Below are 24,206 nucleotides of genomic sequence, written 5' to 3'. Positions count from 1 at the left end.
TACACTAAAATAAATAAACTATTTTTAACTGTAACCGAATATACATTTGGTACTTCAGGCAGATTATGGTTTTTAGTGAAAGTTCAGTTTTCCATTAGAAATTAATCTTTTTAACATCTTAACCTGGAATCTGCAAACAATTCGCATGAAAAGACTAAAAACAACAGTGAGTTAGGTTTGTTCTGCTGTACGTGAGAAGTAAACTAAAACAGACTACAATGTGTGTCCATAGCAAAGAAAGATCATGTCGCACAATACAACAGTGTTGACTCATGGATGTGCTTTTAATATGCTTTTGGAGAACAGCGGAGCTTTCTGGCACAGGAAATGTCAGCTTTTAGTACGCTTTTGCTGACAATAGAATAGAGTAGAATATCACAAGATTATTTTGTGTTAACATTTTTTTCATAATATCAGGACAGCGAATAATTTTACCCAATAAACACAACCATGGTGTGCAAAAGACATATTGGCAGGAAAACTAGAGCCCTAAAAAAACATACACACAGACAAATACACAGCGACAACAGACTGACAATGCAAACAAGTCCACAATTGTAAATACGGGACTCCAAACGAAGTGTAAACGTACATGTACAGCACAGAACCTGCAAAGTACACAGAGTTAACAACCCTGTACACACTGAGTCTGTTCTTTAAGCTGTCTGTGGGTCAGGGTGTGAAATGGAAATTTTCTTCTCACCACCTTTTCATGCACACCATTATGAACTCTTTATGAAATCTTGCCATTTCTTTATTAACATGAGTCCAGGGTCAAAGAATTTGATGCACAATTATTTGGGATTTTCTTCAGTAAAAACAAGGTCATATTTAGGACACTTAATATCCTGGACGAAACCCATTGACCACGAGATTTGAACGAGGAACCTTCTTCTTGAATTTTACACTTTTAAAGATCAATGTTTTGTAGTCATTCAGCCCAACATTGCCAAAACATTCACGAGGAGTGTATCTCAACTTTTAACCTAACGTGTAGGGTTAAAGATGCTAGAGGGTTGCAGGCTAGCTTAGCTTGGCATAGAGGCTGTTTTTGCTTTCCTGGTCCAGTACAAAGGCAACAAAATCTCACTAAGTAGCATTGTGCAATCTAGTAAAAAAATATATATATATCTGCACTCAAAAAAAAAAACCAACTTATTACAGCAATGGCTCACTGTTCGAAAAAGCAGCTTAATGTTGTTAAAGTTGGGTCCTACTCACCCTCTAGCAGTAAGACAGCTTGCTTCCGGAAGATCTTCACCAGCATGTCGTTTAAATCAATTTCTTGAAGCTTGCCCAATAGCTGCTCTTCGTTGCGACACACTTTCTCCTGAGCGTAAAGGCCGTCTGGCATCACTCTCTGCTGCCCCAGTCCAATGAGAGCTGTCTCCACGGCCAACGACAGGAAAGACTCTCCTTCTTCCAAGAAACGCTGCGCTGGGAAAACCGGATGCTCCGTCCATCTGCCTGAACCCAGCGAGCCTGAGGGTAAGAGAGAGAGGTGGGAGGAGGACAGGGTGAGAGATGATTTAGCAAGGACAATGTCCCCTTTGGGGTGCAGATTGAGCTGAGTATTGATAAATCTACTGATCTGTTTGTTCATTCTCGTGTTCCATTTTCCTCACTGTGTACCCTCCTGATGGTAATCATGTGTTTTAATGGTTTAATGATGTCTTGGCAGACCTTACAGTTCATCCCAGGAGAATTAACAGTCCCTAATGAGCGCGCGCACGCGCACACACACACACACACACACACACACACACACACACACACACACACACACACACACACACACACACACACACACACAAATAGCACAGGCTTAATTGAAAACCTTCCCACCAAAAAAAAAGTCCCTTATATTCACTATAAAAAGTTCCTTCACTTCTTGAACTCATGTTGACAATTTTTACCCATCAATCTACACTCAATAAACCTTTACGAAGTAAAGGTCCAAGAGTCTCAATGCAAACCACCACAGCTGAAGTGTGTATGAGCAGTGTATGTATGATACCAAACACTTTGGTATAAAAACAATTTCTCTTTATAGTTGGTGCTTTGATACCATCTAATCTTTTCATAGAGTTCATCATACATCTAAAAAGAGAAGCCCTCTGCAGAGAAAAAAAAACATGCAAACCAACTCAACAGCACTGCACTAGTTAGACCTTTACAGTAAAACAGCTGGATGAAAGTCAGTCTGAGCGAAATATTTATGACTGCTAAGAGCTTAAGAAATTGTATATAAAGGGCTGAGAGAACACGAGGAAAAAAGACAGCTAAGTGAAGGATGGTGGCAGTAGCTCCCTGCTGTGGTGGTGCTTCTAAGAAGGGGAAAGGGTAAGGGAGATCAGTTAGGACTAAGAATAAATGCAGCCAAACAGAATTTCTTGAAGAAAACCCCCTCCAGAGACCAAAGACTGGGACTACAGTTCAGCTTTCAGCGTAACAAGAATCTAAACTGGCAAAGATAATAATGGAATGGTCTCAGGACAAGTCTTTAGGGCTGAAGTTGAGTGTCTCAGCCAACACCCCACAGACTACCTGTGGAAAACTCTGAATACAGCGGTTCAGATGCTTGCCATGCCATCCTGCCAAGCCTGACAAGAGGTAGAAAACAAAATGGGATGAACTGCCCAAATCTAGGTGCTACATCTTGGAGACCTCCACCATCGACAGGAAAAGCCTGTGGAGGCTTTTCCAACATGACACAATTACATAACTGCAGCTAAGGGTACCTCTACAAAGTACTGAATTAAGACTCTGAAAACTTCTTTTAATAAGGAGATTTCAGTTTTCATTAAGAATTCATTGTAGATTGGTGGTGATTAAAATCAGGGTTATGTTTTTAAAATTAAATCTAGAACATAAAAATGAAGGGCCCTGAGCAGTTCCTGAAGAAACTGTTCTTTACAAGCAAAACCGAGTGCTAATGTGACGTCTGTTCTGGCTACAGTACGCTGAAATTCGTCTCGCTGAGCTCCCTGCATAATTAATGCATTTTAATTGGAGTGTTTTTCCTGCTGCATTTCTTATTCATGAGCTGTTATTGGAGGATGACTGGAGGCCAATCAGCATGTCTGTGTCATCTGTGCTGATTGCGACCTGAGGGCCTGCAGCTCTGACAGAGAAGATACAATCACTGCAGTGTAAATGTTGGAGGCACACTCTGGAAAATGTGTGTGTGTGTGTGTGTGTGTGTGTGTGTAACATCTGCAGCAAAGGAAAGCAACCATACATACATAATCACTTGAGTATTTTCATTTTCAGCTACAGTATATTTCTATATCATTGCATTCAGAGGACAATATTGTACTTTCTACTACCACTACATTTCTTTGATTTTGCATCCTATGGTAACACTACAAAATCCAATAAAATGTTAAAGCTCAGTGACTCACCATACTTTTGCCCTATTACCTCTTAAAAATCTGTGCCTTGGAGGGTTCTCTAGGTAATTTCAGCAAACACACATCTTCCATAAATATTATCAACTGTCCCAAAAAAAAAGGACATAGTATGAAAATATCTCACAGAAGAACTAGAGCAAACAAAGGCACCCGTCTTCAGAAAGAATTTTGGCACCAGAGGATGTGAGCGATCTGCACGCACCTGAGAAATCAAGTAGAGTTCCCTCCTCGCTTCCCCTCCCCGTCTCCATGAGGGTGCTGAAAAGAGTGCCGATGGGGTCCAGAGGGTGGCCCACCCATCCTTCCAGGTTGGTGACTGCTGTAATTCCTCTGTTTAGCAGCTCTGCAGTAACACAAAGACACTAAGTATTAGTTTAAAGCATTAGTTTAGGCAGGCTAGGAAGACCATGTCATGATGCTGAATAAGCCTAAAACATCCCTGTATCTCATATAGGGTATATTATTTAACTGACTTAAGCCTGCACACATTTCTGCAAGCCCCTTTGCAACCCAAATCCACCACACATCCTCTTTTCCTGTTGTTTCTATATTGTCTTTTTTTAATATTTCCTGTCACCAGAACAGAGTCGGATATAAATTCCTGCATATGAAATAATCTTTCATGGTCGTAAATGACTGTTGGTGAACTGTTGACACTCTGGTGTTAAACTGATAGAAAGTGTCACAGAAAACTAAATACAGCTTTGTATGCATATCTAAAAAGGGTCTCCAGCAACAGATGGTGTGACCCCCACAGAGCCATGATGTCAGTGTCATTGAAGGAATACATAGATAGGAATATATAGATACAGATACGCAGAGACACTTTAATCTACTCCATAAAGCACAAAAAACAAATAACCTATGGTAAAGGTCTCCAAGATGCAGTTCCACTTAATCCACACATGCAAATTTCTAGGTCTGTATTTTTATTCTACAGCTCTGTTGGCATAATTTTGCATGATTTACAGTTAATAAAAAGCCCCTATTTATGTTAGACCGGTCTTTCATAGAGAACTTTAAGTGAGCCACAGGGCTCCACAAACGCAGTAATTGAGTCCCCCCCATTCTTCACTCAGAATGACTATCTCCCAAATAAATGTTCCCCATGAATGTTCAAGCCCAAATTTGAATTATACAAGCAGATAGCACCAATAACCTTAACAAACAAACAAAAAAAACAAAAACAAGAGCAATCGAACAGATGGCTGTTTGTAAAGATGCGTGAACATTTACACTTTAGTTCAATGCAAAATAATGTTTTTGCATTTGTTGCATACGTGCTTGACTGGCCAAGTTCCTGTAAGAGGGAAACCTAAATAAGAGCAAGCGAGGATGTGTTCTTCACGTGTGAATAGACGTTGTGTATACAGATAACACAGCAGTAAAATGAAAACAGACTTTGGAGAGCACTGATTAAAAGTAGGAAAGCAAAACTAAAGAGCACATTAAAAGAGGGTACACTGACCTTTTTTGTGGGAGCGAAAGAGCTCCAGCTGTTTCTGCTGCTGCCGCCGCAGTGTGTTGACGATGGCGATGGCCAGCCTGAGCGCTTCTTTGGGGTATCCGTGTGATCTCAGGGCATCCACTCGGGCACACGCTGTAGGGACGTGCTCTGTGGGAAGGAGAAGTTATTTCATTTGTATTCCTTCTGCTTTTTTTTTCTACATTTATTTCTTGTTATCTCTAACCACAACTCTTCTCTCTCACCATGCCACAAAGGCCACCCTCGGGTGTCGAAGAGGGACGAGTCGAGGTTCTCATGGTAGCAGTAGTTGGTGTAGTGGTCCTCTGTGATGATGTTTTGCAGGTGGGGGTCCTGCCAGTGCAGGTCGCAGGCCTCGATGGCTCGTGTGAAGACCGTCCGGTGAGGCCGAGACAGCGAGTCTGTGAGAGACGTCAGATGTTTTTAAACGTCAAGCTGCGAGGTAGTGTTGTGGTTTATTTTGTGTGCCTAATTAGATTATTTAATCAACATAGTTTGATGATAAAGGCAAAGCAATTTATTAATTAAATTTCCATTTGAGAAATTTATTTGAAGCCTACATGATACCGGTTCCCTTTGGGTTCCTCCTATGGCACCTGAGGCTGACTCTGAGGTCAAGCGCAAACGTTTTTTTTGATTTGATAAATTTTGGAATGATCAGGGGTTAAAATGACCAGGAGTTAAAAGGCATGTTTACAGCCTAGTACAAAAGTTCTGATGGATGGTTTCATTTTTGTGACACAGTTATATTTCCAGTCTTCGATTTCCCAAAGTGCTAAAAAAGCTGAATACAAAAGTTTAAGATTGCTTGAAAAATGGCAAAGAAAATCATATTTTGTTTGGTTGGATCTTAAGAAGGTTCCAAGTAGAGCTTCAACATGCAACAAAAAGAAATGGCAGTGAGAGAAAACATTTTTTTGAGCATTCAATTTATTGATCGGGAGTGTATATGAAAAAGACAAAGAATAAGAGAGTGACAAGATGTATAATGAATAAGTTGAATAAGTTGAACTGAAAAAAGGTCAGTAACATAACAAGTGCAGCAGTGTTACAGGCAAAAATCTCAGCAGTAATAAAAGGTCCTTTCAACTCATTTGAAACATTTTTATTACTGCCTGAAAGAAACATTAATTTCGCTGGATTTTCTGATTTAGCTAAAGCTGAGGAGAGAATAGAGCCAGAAAAAGCTTCAGGACCTCAAATGTGTTATTAGGATCATTCTATTAGTGAAAAGGTAAAAAGGCTCACAGCCACTGAAATTGAAAGGAGACTTGATTTTTTTTTTTTTTGGGGGGTGGGGGGGTGGGGGGGGGGTGGCAGTGCTGCTATAATGTGATGCAGGAGAGCGTCTGGGAATAAAACAATAGGAAGACATATTTCTGCCTGGTGTCATCTCACCTGGGTTACCAGCAGGGCCCTGGGGCAGAACGTTGGTCAGATTGGTCAGTTCGCTACTATGGTTACCGTCCTCCAAGGGGCAGACGTCCACGCTGTTCCACCTGCGAAGCTGACGCAGCCAGAAAGCCTTCTGCTCAGGTTTGCAGTGGGGGTTCAGCACGATGCACATCCACAGGGCCCCTGCACACACATATCCAGATATATTACACTTACAAACTTTGCTCTCCTCTTCTGAGACTTACAGCAAGAATGAAGAAAAAAAAAAAAGGAATTTAATAACCCATAAAGTTTTGTAGCTTCAAGTTAACTTGTTAAATAATTGAGGGCTGCTGCTAGTCAATACTTTCATTATTGATTAAACTGTTGATTATGCTGGTAATATAGCTTGCTGTGTGATTGAGACCATCAAAGAAGTCTATGCTTCGACCGCTAAGCGCTAATCAGCAGCTATCCATGCCTGTGTGGATGTGTTTGCATATGTTTTAGTTTATCAATTCAGCTTGCTAGCACATGCTTGTCAGCATTAGTTAATAACTAAGTACATCATAGGCTTCTCTAAATATGGTTATTTCTTGCTCTGGAAAAACTAACACCAAAAGCCAAAAGAATAAAGGTGAATCCTACAGATGATTAGGCTCTGTCCATCTTCGATATACAGTCTATAGGCTTGTAACGTCACGTCAAGAATCAGTTTGCTGTCACATTAGATCAATAAAAGCTCAAAAACTGGAACCAAACAAAAAGCTTTTATTAAACAAACAAAAAAAATAACACAGTTGAAAGACAGTTTTGGACCAGTATTTTACATATTATTATCTTTGATGAAAGAACCAAACAGATGGATATATTTTTATGTTATCGACTAAGCAATCAAAGCTGAAACCTGAATTGATAAGACAGCAGGAAATATTCATATTGTTGTTGTAACCAAATTCGAGAAAGTGCCAATTTGTTCTGAACAGTCCAAGCATGTGCTGCTAATATATGATGTTCTGTTTTGTGTGACAAAATGACCACAAAAGGAAAAGACTAAAATCAGTAAGTGATTATGCCAATTCAATTCCTGATGCTGTATTACTGAACTAATTGTTGCAGCTCCATAAACAATTGGGAGATTAATTGCACTGTTGGCTAAAACCATGAAGACAGTAGTGAAAAAAATAACACACACACACACACACACACACACACACACACACACACACACACACACACACACACACACACACACACACACACACACACACACACACACACACACACACACACACACACACACACACACACACACACACACACACACACACACACACACACACACACACACTCTCAAAGAGGCTGAAGAAGGATGAAGGGAATAATGAATGTGTTAGGGCAAAACGAAACTGAAGGGAAAAAAAAGAAGATGTCCAAAAAAAAGAGAAGACAAGTGGTGAGGGGAGGGATGAAGTGAATACAGGAGGGAGGGAGGCTCACAATGAGGGGGAAGGGGAAGGAGGAGACAGGCTTTATCCTCTGTCTCTTTGTTAGGGGTGCACCAAGGACAACACGGAGGAGGGAAAACAGCAGGGCGACGTCACACGTGAGTGACGAAATGCAGAGAAAGAATCTTCAACAGTAACACACAGGGGAAGGAAAGAAAACAGAAGATGGGGAAATAAGTAAAACATTAATATTTACGATTTAAGATTTAATATTAGAATTTCTATAAAAAAAAAGGACTTAAATGTTCATGAAAACAGGATTTTGAGTTTGTTTTTAAGGGAAATCTGAGTTATCTTTGATCACAAGCAAATATGTCAGCTTTACACTTGGGGTCTGGCTGGGTTTTTTTTGTTTTTGGTCTGTTTCTGCAAAAGGAACAGTCACCATCTGGGACAAGCGATTAGAATCAGCCATAGACTGTATATAAAAGATGGGCGAATCCTGATGTCACCTATTAGCAAACTCCTGTTATGAGGCCTCAAATGGACCATCACATCAGTCTTGATTTGATTTTGTTTTTTGTATTTTTGTTTGTTTGGTTTTTTTAAACAGGATGTCACTTGTTTTATCCGGGAGCATAATTTACAAAATTCATATGACACTGTATTCAATAAGACGTAAAACTGTTTACTGAGGTCATAGAGTAGGGGAGACAAAGAGTTATTTTTCTATAGACTTCTACATAGCAATTAGAATTTCCTGTATGTTTGTTAATTTTCTTCAATTCATTAAGAATAAACCAGTAAATAAGCTTATTGCTCACATAAACGTATAAAAACTAGTGGTGGATGAATACAAAGGATTTCACATTCTTTATCTTGCAAGATTTTGAATCTCAGAATTTCAAAATGTATTTCTGTAATAAATGGTAATAACCAATAGGACATCTAAGGGTTAAGAGTATCATAAGAAAAAGACAGCTGGTTGAACTGCACTGTAGCCGCTCACACACTAAAGCTGCCACAAATTGGTTGAAATTCTGTTTGTGTGCCTGTTATCACTGTACCTAGTTCGTCCCACAGCTGCCTGTACTTGTCAGTCATGGCCGTCCCCTGTTGCCTCCACAGCGCCAATCTAGGGTCACCCATGAACTGCTCTGTGATCAGTGTTAACATGCGAGCTCCATTGGAGTCCCTCATCTTCAGCATCTCTCTCACCTGCAGAGACAACGTCACTGTGAGTAAACGGTATATATCACTTTTATTTAATCAGATAATAGGATCAAAATCAAGGTGACAGTTCTGGATTATTTTAATTTCACCAAAGAAATAAAACACTTTTAATGTAAATGATAAAAGACCAAGCATGGATCATTCTGGTACCCCTTAAGGTATTAAATTTGGAAGGTGTTTTGACCATCAGTGCAAATAACTTGTAGAGTATCAGAATAAATATACATAAAATCAACAAAATCACCGTACATATAAGACATGATGTGATTAGTGGGTCAGTACCTTGCTGAACAGTAAGTTGAGCTGCTTTCCTGAGCCATGGTACCCGCCCTGGGAGAGAAAGAGCTTGACCTGTTCCTGGACTTGCTCCTCATCCAGATGCCAACAGTTCTCGTCATCTACACTTGCCCCCGCTGTCGGATCAGGAGCTCCTGCAGTGAATGAAAATGAATAAGTCAGTAACTCTTAACAACAACTAGATGTCCTCATAAAAAAACTGATTTGATGCAGTGCAAAAGAGTATGTAATGTGAAAGCATCAAAAGCACAAGTACTTATATATTCGTATGTCCATTAATGCATATGGTCTTATTATTTTTAAACAATGATTAAACAACTTGCGCTGATTTCCAAACAAGTGTCTTTTCAGGGAAGAGCACAAAATGAATATGCCACCATCAGCATATCTACTAGTTTACCTTTTGCATTAAAGCATTAGTGCTGTGCAAGCTTAAATGCTGATCAATAGTGAAAATACTGCAAAATCTGAAACAATAAGCATTCTACATGAGCAAAGAGTGCATCCTTCATTTCTAACGCTTAACACCCAACTCCAGGGAATATATAATCCATAAGGTTTATGCTAAATATGTTCCACTATATGTACACACTTAGTCATCCTCATATTCTGATAACCACTTATTTAAATCATAATTTAAGCATTCATATACTGTATTGTAAAATACTTAAAAGATTTAATTTGTCAACCTGGGATTCAGAAAGTTAAAATAGACAATTTCACGATGTTCTGAGATTTTACGGGTAAAATGATTCATCAGTACGGGCAACAGTTTCAGCAGTAAAATTAAATCATAGTTAGCTGCAGCACTACTTTAAATTTGTTCTGCTTAGTACAACAATCTACATAAGACCATTAATACTAAAGTAATTCAGAAACACACAGGTACATTTTCAGGCAGCTAATTTGTTCAAGAAGGTAATTTTCAGTTTAATTTTAAGATACTAAAGCTACATATACAAGAGATTCTTTTTAGCATAAGATAATGTATTCAGGCAGACGTTTGCTCAAATACATATGAAATGGGGACTTATGTGTCACAATGTATCACAAATACACACAAAGAAAGTCTCCTTCTTGTATGCTGTAGTACAGGTGCACTTACATACACAGTACATATGGAGATGACAACTGGAAATCCACTGATGGAAGATGATGAAAATCTAATCTAATCCAGGTACCTGGATTTATTTGTGTCTGTTTCTGTGTTTATGCCTGCCTGACAGCCTGGTCTTTGTCTAAAATCACAAACCACCCTTAAAGCAGTGGCTCCACTCACCGTGGACCTGGTTGATCTCTGAGTTCTGTGACAGTATTTCATCTGCCAGCTTCTGTGCTGTCGGCAGCACATCTGTGTGATGCACTGTGATTAGGTACTGAACAAACTTCTGCAGTTGATCTCTGTTCATTTGGAATAGAGTCTCTGAGATGGGCAGGCGCAGTTTGACCTGCTCTGGCTTCCGTACTCGGTACAGTGAGAGTGCCACAACGTGGGCACAGTAAAAAATGTCCTTGTTGCCGCAGCTGCATGTCACTGCTGTGATTTTGCAGCGGTCGAAGCTGATGCTCACATTGCAGACTAGCTCTGGCTCAGAGGGTGTAGCGGGTTCCCTTACTGTGCCACTGAGGTGAAAACCTGCAAAGAGACAGAAATGACTATTAGAAATTAATCGCACCATGTATTTTCATGTACATAATTTCACCATGTACATAATCACAAACCACAGCTTAAAATTTAAATAAGATATACTTTGTTTATTTATAATTTCCAACAAACCTGCATCCAGCATGGAACTCAAACCCACAATTTCGAGATTAAAAGTCTCATGCAATATCTACTGAGCTACCCAGAGCACATTGGTACAATAGACACAAACTGGTATCTTAAACTTTAGGAAGTTAAACAAAATGACTGGCCAACATCTTAAAACAAACAAACAAACAAACAAACAAACAAACATGTTCCTTACAATATACAAAATAATGGAGCACCACACAGATCTGTGCTGGGTCCTTAACTGTTTACACTCTATAGGACTTAAAATATTCTTTTTTTTTTTTTTTACACAAAAGACCAGTTGCCCTTACAATAAAAGGTACCTTAAGACAAATATGTGTTCTAGGACTTTTTAAATAAAACTTAAAGTGAATTGAAGCTTATTGTTGTTATAATTGTATCCAATACAATAATATCATATAATATATGTTTGGTAACATATTATACTATATAATATAATGTAACTACTTTTTGGCATTAAGGAGCTAGTGAGAGTATTCCAAAACAGTCAGTTAAACAATGAGCTGCCAGATTATGGTAATAATTCACTACAAATGTATCCCTTCATACAACTATTTTTATCTTTGGATGTTGTTCAGAATGATCCTATTCTCGTTCTTTGGTTCTACCTTAATTTCACGTGATCGACAAAGTGCTGCCCAGGTGAAAAAAATGGACACAAAAAAGATAAAGGGCACGACTGAGTGCAAAGACCAAAATTTTCTCATTTCCTTTTCATTTCCTTTCCACAACACCTTCAGTGTTTACCTTACCCTAAACAGCACTTAAGCAATGACAGGATCATTCACAGGCACTGAGAACTGTTATTGTATTGTGAACCTATGGCCCTCTCATGGCCAAAATGTACAGACCTCTGTGTGTTTGGGAAAAAAAGAATTAAAAAAACGTATTTTAATGTGAATGTGACCTTGAACTTACTCTTCCCAGCTTAGGGGTTTTGACAGGGAAAAAACATAAATAAAAGCCAAATGTGACAAATACAGATTTAAAAGAACAGCAACACCACGTGGGAGTGAGGTTTAAATATGTGTTGAGTTTTGAGAGCCATAACAGATGGACATGTTTTGGCAGAATATGACAATGCAACAAGTACTTTATGGGTAAAATTCTTCTGTAATTAGAATAAATGGGCAATCTGACTGAGTTAGTGGGTTATCAGTTGATGACAGATGGTTTCATAAACTCAGCCAGAGCTAAACTGATATAAACAATTTCATTTAGTCTGTACTGTTTTAATCTTACTACAGGGAGCACATGCACAACTCATTTTACGATACACAGGCAGAACAGTGGCTTATTTAGACCTCGAATCGCAGGGGCATGATGTACGCCTTGCATCATGTTGTCATTCAAACTGAAAATCATGTAACGTGGCCAACAGGGAGGCTGATAAGCCTCCATGCCAGACAGTGACAGATGACAGACAGCATTATTAGATGGTCGCTTGAGCCAAAGGAAATGGGAAATGCATTAAAGAGCCAACATTCTGTCAGATGCTGTCTATGTTTAAGTAATCGTTTGAAAGCAGACAGAAAGAGATTTAAATCATATCTGTTTAGAAATGAGATGTCTTTAGAAAGTGATGTTAAGATATTCAACCAAGACTAACACACACACACACACACACACGCACTTATATTCCTTATTCTAACTGTATCTGTATGATATCCGGTCATCTCAGGCATATATCTCTGGCTGTGAGGACTGAAGCCCCACATACGAACTTTCTGTTTGTCAAAAGCAGTCAGTCAGTCAGAACAAAGTTGGCTTTAAAATAGAGGGAATGGAGCTAAAACAGCTTCTTTTTTTCCAGACAGAGGATGAACTAATGGGATACACGAGGGAGGAGATCAAGATTATTTCAATTGTGAGTCAGCAATAGAGTCCAAGAATGTTATTATTATCATTATAAGTCTGCTTTAAGCATATTAAAGAGATTCCGATACACTTTCTGTACAGTCAGCAATCATTTAGCTTGTGCAAAGGCTGCATGAGTTGAAAAAGAGCAAGACCAGATGCTAGCTAACTTTAGCTAACATTAGCTATCAGCTTCTGGTCTTTTCAGGCCAAGTAATGGCACACCAACAAAACCAGAGTACAGTAAGTGAGCACGAGTGTTCCACTCCCTGCAAGTTCACTTTTTCTCACCAAATCTCATAGTACAAATTTGTTTACTGTTAAATAAATGCAAAAATGTTTTCAAAGCCTTCCTATATCGAATAACATCATAAATGTAAAATCTGTGGCTCAACTTCTTTGAAACCAGAGATCAAACTAAAAAGAAGAGAGACCAAGAGAGGCGCAAGTGTTTTTATGGACAGCACTAAATCTGTGTCACAGCTATGAGTATTTGCAGCAATATCGCTATGACGCACGTGGTCACATATTTATAGCTATTAATGTTAGTGCTGAATGCAACTTCTGCAGTTGCAACATCAAAATCGGATGTTCCCTTGCTCGGTAAAAGAAGCGAACAAGAGTAGGTGTTTGTCTGCAGATGTGATGGTGCTTTGTGAGAAAAAACAAAAGAGGCGGAAGGACTACAAGACAATATCTGAGAGTGAAACTTGTATAGAAATAGAAAAGAGAAAAAAACTAAGGTGTTTCAGTTCTTTCTGCTTTTCCAGTTGAGCAGACACTCAGTCAACCACACAACCACCAGTCCACATCCTGTCTTTTTTTTTTTTTTTTTATACAGACACACACACACACACACACACACACACGAGATGAAATGTGTGGTGCTCTCCGTTACGCCGCCCTGCCCCAGTCACGCCTGGCCTACAGCTGAACCACTGACGTAACAGAAAGAGAGTGACTCGAGAGGAGGGAGGAGGCCACCACTGTGCTGCTGGAAAAATCGGTATGCCCTCAGCTGAGTGTGTCAGTGAGCACATGCAGGAGTTGCTTGGCGGCGAGCCAAAGCCCTGAGCTCAGCATTCTGTAATGCACTTCCTCGCTCTCTCTGTCTGCTCTTCACAGCTTGCATAATACAGCTCTGTACACCACATAGCAACCATACTTAACTCCTTCCCTCCCAACACATCAGGAAACTAGTCTGGAGCATTTTAAGAACTAAAGCTGTGATGCAGTAGAAATGCAAAGACGTTTTTTATATTTATGTTACCTATACTTCCATTTACTTTATTCCACTTTGACCACTAGAGAAGTGATTGTTACATTTACCCCTAATTCTGCGCTGCTAAATATAAGAGCTCTCCATGAATGAAATCTCAAGGACTGCTATTGGTCTTTGGGGCACTTTGGGAACCCTGGAACTAATGCATACTACCGGTTTGTTTTCTATGTAATGATACTGCAGTTCGCCAGTGTCGAGTTGTAATTTCAAGGTATGGAGGTCTTCTACTGTACAAGTACCTAACAAGCCCTGGACACCACCACTGGTTCATCTTGAGGTTGCTTGGTTGATGAAACTGGTTGCAACTCTTTGCAAGAGAGGTCACAGAGTCAACCACTATTCATTTCCTCACAGTTTTAAGTTGCACCAATGTCGGTGCGTAAGATGTCAATTTATTTCACCAACTACTTGCTAAGTGTTAGTGAAATAAACACTAACCAGAAAGAGAGCGTATTTGTCCTTAAAGTAAAAGCTGCTCCTTTTGAAACATGTTGGTTTCAACAATAAGACAAAACGTTTACTTTGAAGTTCTCCGATTCTGGTTTGCGACACACTTTTTCAAGTTTCACTATAACTCAGTGGTTAGTTAGTGACTGTTTACATACATGTAGACATCTTCTATGAAAACTACAGGCAAACATCACAATCTGCTGGTCCAGCACCCCCTGTGCAACTAATTTCACCCAGCGACAGCGAGGAATCTCAACCACTCGCCAACCAATCGGGAACAAATGTTATTTCTCTAGTGAAATTTGGTTTCTAGGGGGTCACTAACCAGCATCTAGCCTTATGTGAGTGAGGCCTCTGGGGCTTTGTTTCAGGAAGACGATCAAAAGAGCTTGACATTATATTAGAAAAAAAAAAAAAAAAAGGATGACCCAATTAATAAAAGTGTTGAGGTAGACCTTTCTGTCTGAAATCCAGCAAAGATTAAACAGCTTAATCTAACTAATTGTTTTAGAACAATTAGGGAAAAATAATATTTAATACTATATTTACATTTTATTTTGTAATATTTATGTGCAGAAAGAACCAAAAGCAGGACCAAATAATAAAATAGTGGGAGGCTGTTAGCATTATCTGCAATGTACATTCCGCACATAATGCTGGTTTAGTTTTCAATACCAAGCCAACCTCTTTTAGCAAGTACATACTGCGTACGTGCTTGTCATGTTAGTGAAGATGCTTTCTTTATTTGTTTTGGTGCATCTGAATACGCCTAAGTGCATTAAGGGCCATCGTACATGCTGTTTAAAAAGAAACTTGCTTTTAAAAGAAAATTGCTTCTTCAGATATAAAGAGAGCTGCAGATACCCTGAATATACTCGCTTGCAAAATTGAGGTTTAACACTTCACTCCCAGTTAAGCTGTCTCTATAGGATTCACTGAATCCTATAGAGACGGCTTATATAGAGGAGGAAGGGGGCTGTGGTTGAAAACAGGCATAGGATGTTAGCCCATGAAATAGCAGTAGCTCAGCTCTATGTAGAGTTCAGCCTCAGAAGGTATTTGTGCCAGCAACTGTGAGCTTTGTTGCACACTGAAATTGTGGCTGTAAGGGGTAAGTCACCGCAGTGTGGCCAAGCATTTCAGCCAAGGTGGTATCTTGACTTTATCAGTGTGTGCATTGTGTGTTGGTTCTGGTGACAATGGGGAACCTAATCCCTCACCCATAGATACCGAGGTGCCTCTGGGGCTGTAGGAAGGAACAGTAAACAACCAATCGATAGTCACAGTGGACTCATCACCATCTGTCTTTAATTACTGGTTTTAGATCAGCTTGCACTTTCAGGGCTTTATGGTATAGCCACTAATCCTAATCGATTTTTGTGATTAATTATTTCTAGCAGTTGATTGGATCAACAAATTTTTCTAACAAATTCATGATTTCATCTTTTTTTTTTCTTGCGACACAGAATAAAACTGTTAAGGCTAATGAATGGGATGTTGTGTTATTATGCAATTTCCTTGCATTATGAGTGAAAGCCAGTCTGATCTTTTTTCTTACACTTAAGAACTTGCACTGCAGCGCTTATTAACAAGCGCTATAGTGCAATACCATCACAATACCATTTCTTTTTGATGTTTTCCATAAGAATCATAAACAGGTGTGGGTGATGGCTTTTTACTGGTTAATGTAATCCTTATGCTCCACTGCTACAGAACTGGAGATTTAAAACTACTCATAGTTTGAGCATTGGCTTAATCGGCAAGCTACATAACTCAAGCTAAAACAGTTGTAGACAACAAAATTATTAATTGCAGAATTCAAATTAGAGGCATTTTTTACCTTCCTTTTTAAATTTTTTAATATACACTTCCCACCTGTCAATAGCAGTAGCTGTCAGCGATATGTTTATGGTTTATCCCCCTAGACTCATTCTAGTGATCTCAGGAGAAACTTGAAAAAAATGTATTTAAAGATGAACTTGTTTCAGATTGAATTATATGTTAAATACACCACAATATCACACTATAGGTGACAAGACCAAAGGTCAACAATGCTGAGACATATTGTGAAAAAACTATTTTCTGGACTGAAGGGAAAAGAAATACAATCTATGTTAATTCTAGTTCTTATTTTAAAGCAAAGTTAGTATTTAATATGTTACTGTACATGAAAGAGCCACTGTTAATAAGGTCTTCTTTTCTTTTAACAGCTTGATGGTGGTGGCAACCATTAAAGGGAACTCCATAATCAACATTCTTTGTCAAATTTTTTCAGTAAATTTCCTGTACACATGCCTGAAACCTGAGCTATCCCTCTTATAATACTCATACATACTCATACTACATACCCATTTCAACCCTTGCCTAGCCTAGCACTCCCAAATCCTTCTCTCCATCATAACAAACATCTCTTTCCCTTTACCACCACAGCCCTTAGATTTGAAATCCTTTTCCTTCTCGTTAACGGTCTTTGAACATGCCTTTCCCCCTTGTCCTCTTCATTAGTCTGTGGCCAATAGGAGCACAGTTTCCACTGGCACCCCATTGGCCAACAAAACTGGAGGCAGAGGTTGTAAGCCCAGGCCCAGACAATCCAGTATGGAAATCTCATTCTTGAGGATTCATGTTTTTAATTTGGCAAAATCTTTATGCCAGGTGGCCTTCCTAAAGCAATCCTCCCCACTAAGACTGCCGGTGTCACTAAGAGTACACTGCCCCCACCCCCTGTGACTGGGTTAGCCACTGTCAATAAGTTAACCTGCTAGAAAAAGGGGCTTGAAAGGAGCTGATGGAGGCAAACCTGAAATAAGGTCAATGAGGATTTGAGTTAACTAGGTCAATCTGTGTTCCTCTTAAGTGAACACCAAAAGCTCCTTCCTCACACCGTGAACCTCACACGCTAGCCGATAAATGTCATACCTGGTGCCAGTTCTCACAGCCCTACAGTGACTAAAAGTAATTAGGGAAAACAAGACTATAGCCAAAGACAGTGATCTCCTTCCTTGTATCCAATGTCCTGCTTTTGAAACAGAACTCTAGAAATAGCAAACTGCAATGAAATACTACACAGCTGAATGAGTCCTCCTCTGACTGAGCAGACAGAAATTCCTCAGCACTGTCAGAAAAACAAGAGGCCACCTTCACCATGCATGAGAAACTGCATACGGTCTCATCACTCTGAAAAAATAAAAATAAAAATTAGAAAACAACCCAAAAACAACAACTCCAGCAAACACCATGGAAGCCCATTTCACCATGCAATAAAAAGAGGCTGATATTTGAGTTTAACTGCTGTGATTCAGGCTCCAATGAGGCCTGTCTGGCCTGTAGCAAGGATGGGGAAAAAACTCTTATGGTTTTGAAAGAACCACTGCAGTTGGAATTACTTAATCTGGCAGTGAAAGGATAGAGAGACCGGCCTTTTAACACCGACATACCACTCTAATAGCAGCGGCAGCAGATGAATCGATTAAGAACATAACTATCAAAGCACTTAGAGATGCTGCACTCCTTACTGCCTTCATGTAATGCAATTTGAGGACTATGAGAGCAGGTGTCACACATAGCAGTCAAGCATTTTTCCAAGTCTTGAATTGCAAAAGACTATTATTATTATTTTGATTAGAGTGCAAATGATTTCTCTATTATTAAATTAATTGTTTGGACTTTAAAAGATCCAAATACTGAAAAAAAGATACATATTGATATCTAGAATAACTGCAGAATATTGTTTTTTTGTAGATTAAAATCTTTTCAAATCTGATAAATCAAGCACAGTGTTACTTCAGACCAGACTTAGACAAAGATCCAAGAAAATCCTGAGATCAGTAGATCCGATATCGGGTCACATCAGCTGATACTCTTCTGCTTAGCAAACTCACCATCTTAAGTAGAGCGTGCTACTTAAGCTGTTTCAGCCTGTCCATATTTGTTATGCTTCTACAAGCCACTTTGCAGCTGATATGTACAGGGTGGGCCATTTATATGGATACTCCGTAATAACATGGGAATGGTTGGTGATATTAAAGTCCTGTTTGTGGCACATTAGTATATGTGAGGGGGCAAACTCCTCAAGATGGGTGGTGACCATGGTGGCCATTTAGAAGTCGGCCATCTTCGATACAACTTTTGTTTTTTTCAATAGGAAGAGGGTCATGTGACACATCAAACTTATTGGTAATGTCACAAGAAAAACAATGGTGTGCTTAGTTTCAACGTAATTCTTTCATGAGTTATTTACAAGTTTCTCTGTGTTCACAGCCATTGACATGTTGAAGAGGTTAACACGTGAGGAGCGGATCGAAATTGTGTTGATATCTGGTGAACACAGTAACCGGGTCATTGCAGCAGATTTCAATGCAAGATACCCTACGAGACCACCCATCTCCCATGCTACAGTTAGCAAACTGCTTGCTAAGTTTTGTGAAACTGGTTCAGTGTTGGATTTGCCAAAATGTGGACGCAAGAAAACTGTCACTAATGAAGAAAAATCAGTGGCTGTCCTAGCTTCATTCAGCAAGAGCCCACAGCGTAGCACTCGCCGCATGTCACTGGAGAGTGGCATCAGTCGAACATCCCTTCGGCGGATATTAGCTACTCACAAATGGCACCCATACAAACTCCAGCTACTGCAGCATCGCAACGAGGATGACCCAGATCGGCGCACAGAATTTGCAGAATGGGCAAAACAAAAATTGGAACAGGACCCTCAGTTCACGCAGAAGATTTTGTTCAGAGATGAGGGAAACTTTAATGTGAATGGTGAAGTTAACAAACAAAACCACCGCTATTGGTCTGACACTAACCCACATTGGATGGATCCCTCCAAGACTGTTGGAACAACAAAAGTGATGGTTTGGTGTGGTATATGGGGTACAACGATAGTGGGTCCATTCTTCATCAATGGAAACCTCAAGGCCACTGGATATTTGAAATTGCTACATGATTATGTGTTTCCCTCTTTATGCACTGAAGCTGGCACGTTCTCTGAGTTTTTCCAGCAAGATGGTGCACCACCACATTATGGGTGCCAGGTCCGAGCATTCCTAGATGAACAGTTTCCTGGAAAGTGGATTGGTCATCGTGGGCCAGTTGAATGGCCCCCAAGGTCTCCCGATCTGACACCCTTAGACTTTTATCTTTGGGGTCATCTGAAGGCAATTGTCTATGGTGTGAAGATACGAGATGTGCAGCACCTGAAACTACGGATACTGGATGCCTGTGCTGGGATTTCTCCTGCGGTGTTGCTATCAGTGTGTGAAGAGTGGGAGAAGAGGGTTGCACTGACAATCCAACACAATGGGCAGCACATTGAACACATTTTATAAGTGGTCAGAAACTTGTAAATAACTCATGAAAGAATAAAGTTACGTTGAAACCAAGCACACCATTGTTTTTCTTGTGACATTACCAATAAGTTTGATGTGTCACATGGCCCTCTTCCTATTGAAAAAAACAAAAGTTCAATTCAATTCAATTTTATTTATATAGCGCCAAATCACAACAAAAGTTGCCTCAAGGCGCTTTTTGTTGTATCCAAGATGGCTGACTTCTAAATGAGTTTGCCCCCTCACATATACTAATGTGCCACAAACAGGACTTTAATATCACCAACCATTCCCATGTTATTACGGTGTATCCATATAAATGGCCCACCCTGTATTTACCACTTTGTCACATGTGAATTGACAGCACCCTTTCTTCTCAGTGAAACTTGCTTCTCTGCTGTCAAAGTAAAGAAAAGTTTAATTCAGGGCCAACCCATTTTGCGTAGCCAGCAGTTATTTCAGCTGTCGTCACCAAATGTCATTCATTGTCTGTGAACTCAAATCCTAATATTTTAATTAAACTATCTGTAATTGCAACTGACATCATCATTTGCGATCATTCTTTGAGCTAAGGGTAAAATTCGCTTCCCCAGATTGTCATAAATCTACATTTTAAAATGGAATCCCTTTTCAAGCCAGGGCCTCATCAGGTTCTGTCAAACGGCTGCTTGCTAAACTTGTATTGTTGGAGGCCCCTCTGGGGAAGTTACAGGTGCTCAGCCTTGGCTTTACTGAACTGCCGAAAAAAATATTTTTAAAAAAAAAATCAGATACAGAACATAGATTTATAGACACATGGTATTATATAGTACTTGTGTACTAGGAACACATGTTAAATTAAGCAGGACATTTCATATACACATATATACATATATATACATACACATATATACGTGTGTATATATATACACACACACACACACACACACACACACACACATACATATATATACATACATACATACACATACATATACATACACATATACATACACATATATATATATATATTTATTACACGACATCTCAACTTACCCGCAGTCATTAATCCTGAAGTCTAAGCCATCATAGTTGTAAGCCTAACACCATCACTACCCTTATCCTTTATTTTGAACAAAATGACCTTTGATAGATGTTACAAACTAAAAATATTACCATATAGTTACAGTTAATAATCCAAAGGTTCCTAGGTTTCCTTCAAATAGTAATTTTTCAAGGCCTACTTCTAGCCAATCAACTGTGTAATGAGTACCTCTACTTCTGATACTCAAGGCTGATTTTCCTGATAATGCTACAAGTTAAATCTTACACAGTGTTAAATCAATTCGATTAGTTCTGGTGTTTGTTTATTTTAGAGACTCTTCTTACACAGTATAAATGTCTAAAGTCACACAGAGTACAGGGCACATGGTGCTGTGAGTTGAAAATACTTCAGAAAACAACCTCCAGTGTTTCACTCCCTGATTAAACTAGCTCCTCCATGGAGGATCATGGACAGACAAACATGCAGTTTCTCCAGCATTTTAAAAGTAAGTGTGTCTCTGCTAAGATGAAAAATAATGGCCATGAGAGGTTTGAAAACAAGCTTCTAAAGGGACAGAAGAGGATCTTTGCCTCCCCATCTTTCCCCATTTAAAAGCATTTGTTTGAGTGGTGTCTGTTCCCGATGTGCTCTGCAAAAGTCATTTGTTTAGCCTCTGAGGACCATCAGCAAGGCAGCCAGAGCTTCTTCTCTCCAAATCCATTTGTTCCCACCCCTGAGATACTGCACGGTCTCCACAGAGATCCTTGCAGAGCAGCGTTGCTGCCACTAATGAGCTCAGGAATCCCATAAAGACATAAATAAAATCAAATGCAAGCTTTTAGTGTTTGCTTACATGTTGATCTGATTGTAGCTGATCAAATCTTGTTTTCCAAGATGTGATTAGTGAATATTCTGTGAACCGTGTACCTGAGAGGACTTGTTTGACACTTTGGGGCACTGAGAGCTGGGAGCTAGATAAGAAGATCAATACTTCTTTTATGTGTGTATGCTAAATATGAAGAAGAAACCAGGGCATGGGTAGCTGAAACTGGATGCAGTTTAACACAAAGTTGGATTTTTAACATGGCATAAGTACAGGATTATTTCCTGTTTGGACATTTCCTGGCTTATTTCTTTCCGACAAAGTTAACTCTTTCCTAAGTGTATAAGTCATCTATAAAATTAGCTATAAGATAAGGATTTTATGCATTTCTGTAACATATCTTATATAGCTGAGCTGGTATTGTTCAGCAACGCTAAATTTAAAAAGAAGAAGGTAAAACCTAATGTTGCAATAAACAGCACTGCTCCTACTGTAGGTTAAGTTAAAAACAAAAAGGTCTAAGAAATGTGTTTTCAGGCTATTTGTTATATTATTTTTAGCATGACAGCATCCAGTAAGGCTAGCCATTTCCCCCTTGTGTGTTTCATGAACTAGGATCACATTTTTCATCTCACTCTAAAAGTGACTTATATTACAGAATGTTACACTTTCCTTTTAAACATAATGGGGATATTATTATTATCATTATTATTATTAGCCTCCTTTTAGGTTGGCTTCACCGTCTTTGCAGTCTTAATGCCAAGTTAAACATAAAACTGGCAGAAGATCAAATATACATATAGAGATTCAGATGCCACCCCAATACATTAAATGGCTGCAACATATTCATACACATGTGCTGCACTCAAAGGGCTTTACACAACTTGCCTCATTCACCCGTTCATACAAGCACTTTTTGCAATGCTTTTTCTATGTAAGTGCTTTCTGTCTAACATTCACACACATTCATACGCTGATGGGTGCATCGGAGAGCAACTTGGGGTTAGTATCTTGCCCAAGGATATTTGGTATGGAGACAGAAGCAGCCAGGGCTCGAACAACCAGCCTTCCGATTAGCAGATGACCTGCTGTACAGTTACCGAGGAACACTCAGTCCTCTAAAATATTAACATTGTATCTTTGACCACATGCGCCACGGCAATGACCAAAAATAACCAAGAAAAAAAGTCAATGTGGAAAGAGGAGGCAGCTCAGACTGAGCGGATAAAGTTAACTTAGAGTTAAGTTGAATATTTTTTTTGCTCCGGTGGGACTGTGCTGGTGCAACTCCAGCTGTTTCTGCATTTTGATTTCTCTTTAATGTCACCATTTTCCTTAACTGAATCAGTACACACCATCTCCTGAGATTATTGTCTCCGTCACTGCAAAAGAAAATAAAGTGGAAAATAAAGGGGGGGGGAAAGACGACAATACATATACACTACATGTGTAAGCAATGCCTTAGTAATGAAAAAGTGTCTTGTAGAGAGGGGTAGAAGAATAGCAAGATGAAGCATGAAATTTTAGTGCTCTGTTAAAGTACGAGGCTCAGAAGTATATCTAAAAGTTAAAATACTTACATTATTCTTATTTTTCTTACACAGTTGTTAGGAAAATTGTTACATAGAGGACTCAAATTTGGTTGTGATTGGTTTATTTTGGGGGAAAAAATATAGCTCTTTTCCCACGACCTTCAACGGCACTCATGGCGTTCTTCAACCTCAGTTACACAAGCCTAGAGACCTGTCAGGGACCATCTGATAACCACCAGTCACTGAAAGTTGATGTGAAATCAACTTGCTGGTAACCACAGTTCACCAGTAAAATGTGTGTAATCTGGGACCAGCTGGGAAGTGATTGTTGGTGGTTGCTGGAGGTCGGGGGCTGTTACGAGCATGAAATTGTTCGCAAAGAGATATATGGCGCTGTACCAAAGACCTGCTTGTGACTGTTCTGGTCACTAGCAGGTTACCACAGTCCACAGCCAAATAGAAGACACCTACTTGTTTCCAAACAGTCACAAACTATTCACCAAGCAGTAGTGAAACTGTGACAAGTGTGAAAGTGTGATCCAAACTGGAAATGAAGAACATTAGCCTTCAAATTGAAAGTTGCACCTTTTGAAATGTGCTGGTTGCAGCGACTTTTCAAGTTCCACCACGGCCCGGAGAGAAATAACCTTTTGATATCAAAGATTAAACTATCATTTTAGTTCCGACCAAAACCTCTTTGCAACCAATTTCCCATGGCAATAGCCAGCAACCTCCATCAACCACCCACCAAGTGGTTGGGGAATACAAATTTGTCCTAGACCGTTTGATGCTGCCAAGTCGCCAAACGGTGTCCACGCCTGTGTGACTGAGACTGAGGCCTAAGTTGCTGCTTATAAGGTCT

At 39.4% G+C, this 24,206-nt stretch overlaps 1 protein-coding gene across 1 annotated transcript in view; it reads right to left on the bottom strand.

Moving 5' to 3' along the window:
• LOC146384112 (zinc finger SWIM domain-containing protein 6-like) overlaps positions 1-24,206 on the bottom strand; it is a 50,684-nt gene that overhangs the window by 12,161 nt on the left and 14,317 nt on the right. The window contains exons 2-9 of the mRNA XM_084935894.1: positions 10,531-10,887; positions 9,237-9,385; positions 8,789-8,939; positions 6,298-6,477; positions 5,124-5,300; positions 4,882-5,028; positions 3,616-3,756; positions 1,222-1,482 (exon numbers count right to left, since the gene is read on the bottom strand). Coding sequence (XP_084792020.1) covers positions 1,222-1,482; positions 3,616-3,756; positions 4,882-5,028; positions 5,124-5,300; positions 6,298-6,477; positions 8,789-8,939; positions 9,237-9,385; positions 10,531-10,887 — 1,563 coding nt within the window. The remainder of the gene's footprint in view (positions 1-1,221; positions 1,483-3,615; positions 3,757-4,881; positions 5,029-5,123; positions 5,301-6,297; positions 6,478-8,788; positions 8,940-9,236; positions 9,386-10,530; positions 10,888-24,206) is intronic.

This window comes from Perissodus microlepis, chromosome 7, assembly GCF_051167445.1.
Source record: "Perissodus microlepis isolate ML-2025 ecotype Zambia chromosome 7, ASM5116744v1, whole genome shotgun sequence".
Classification (NCBI taxonomy): Eukaryota; Metazoa; Chordata; class Actinopteri; order Cichliformes; family Cichlidae; genus Perissodus; species Perissodus microlepis.
Note: the sequence above shows the minus strand (reverse complement) of the source record. Positions and strands in the feature narration are given on the sequence as shown.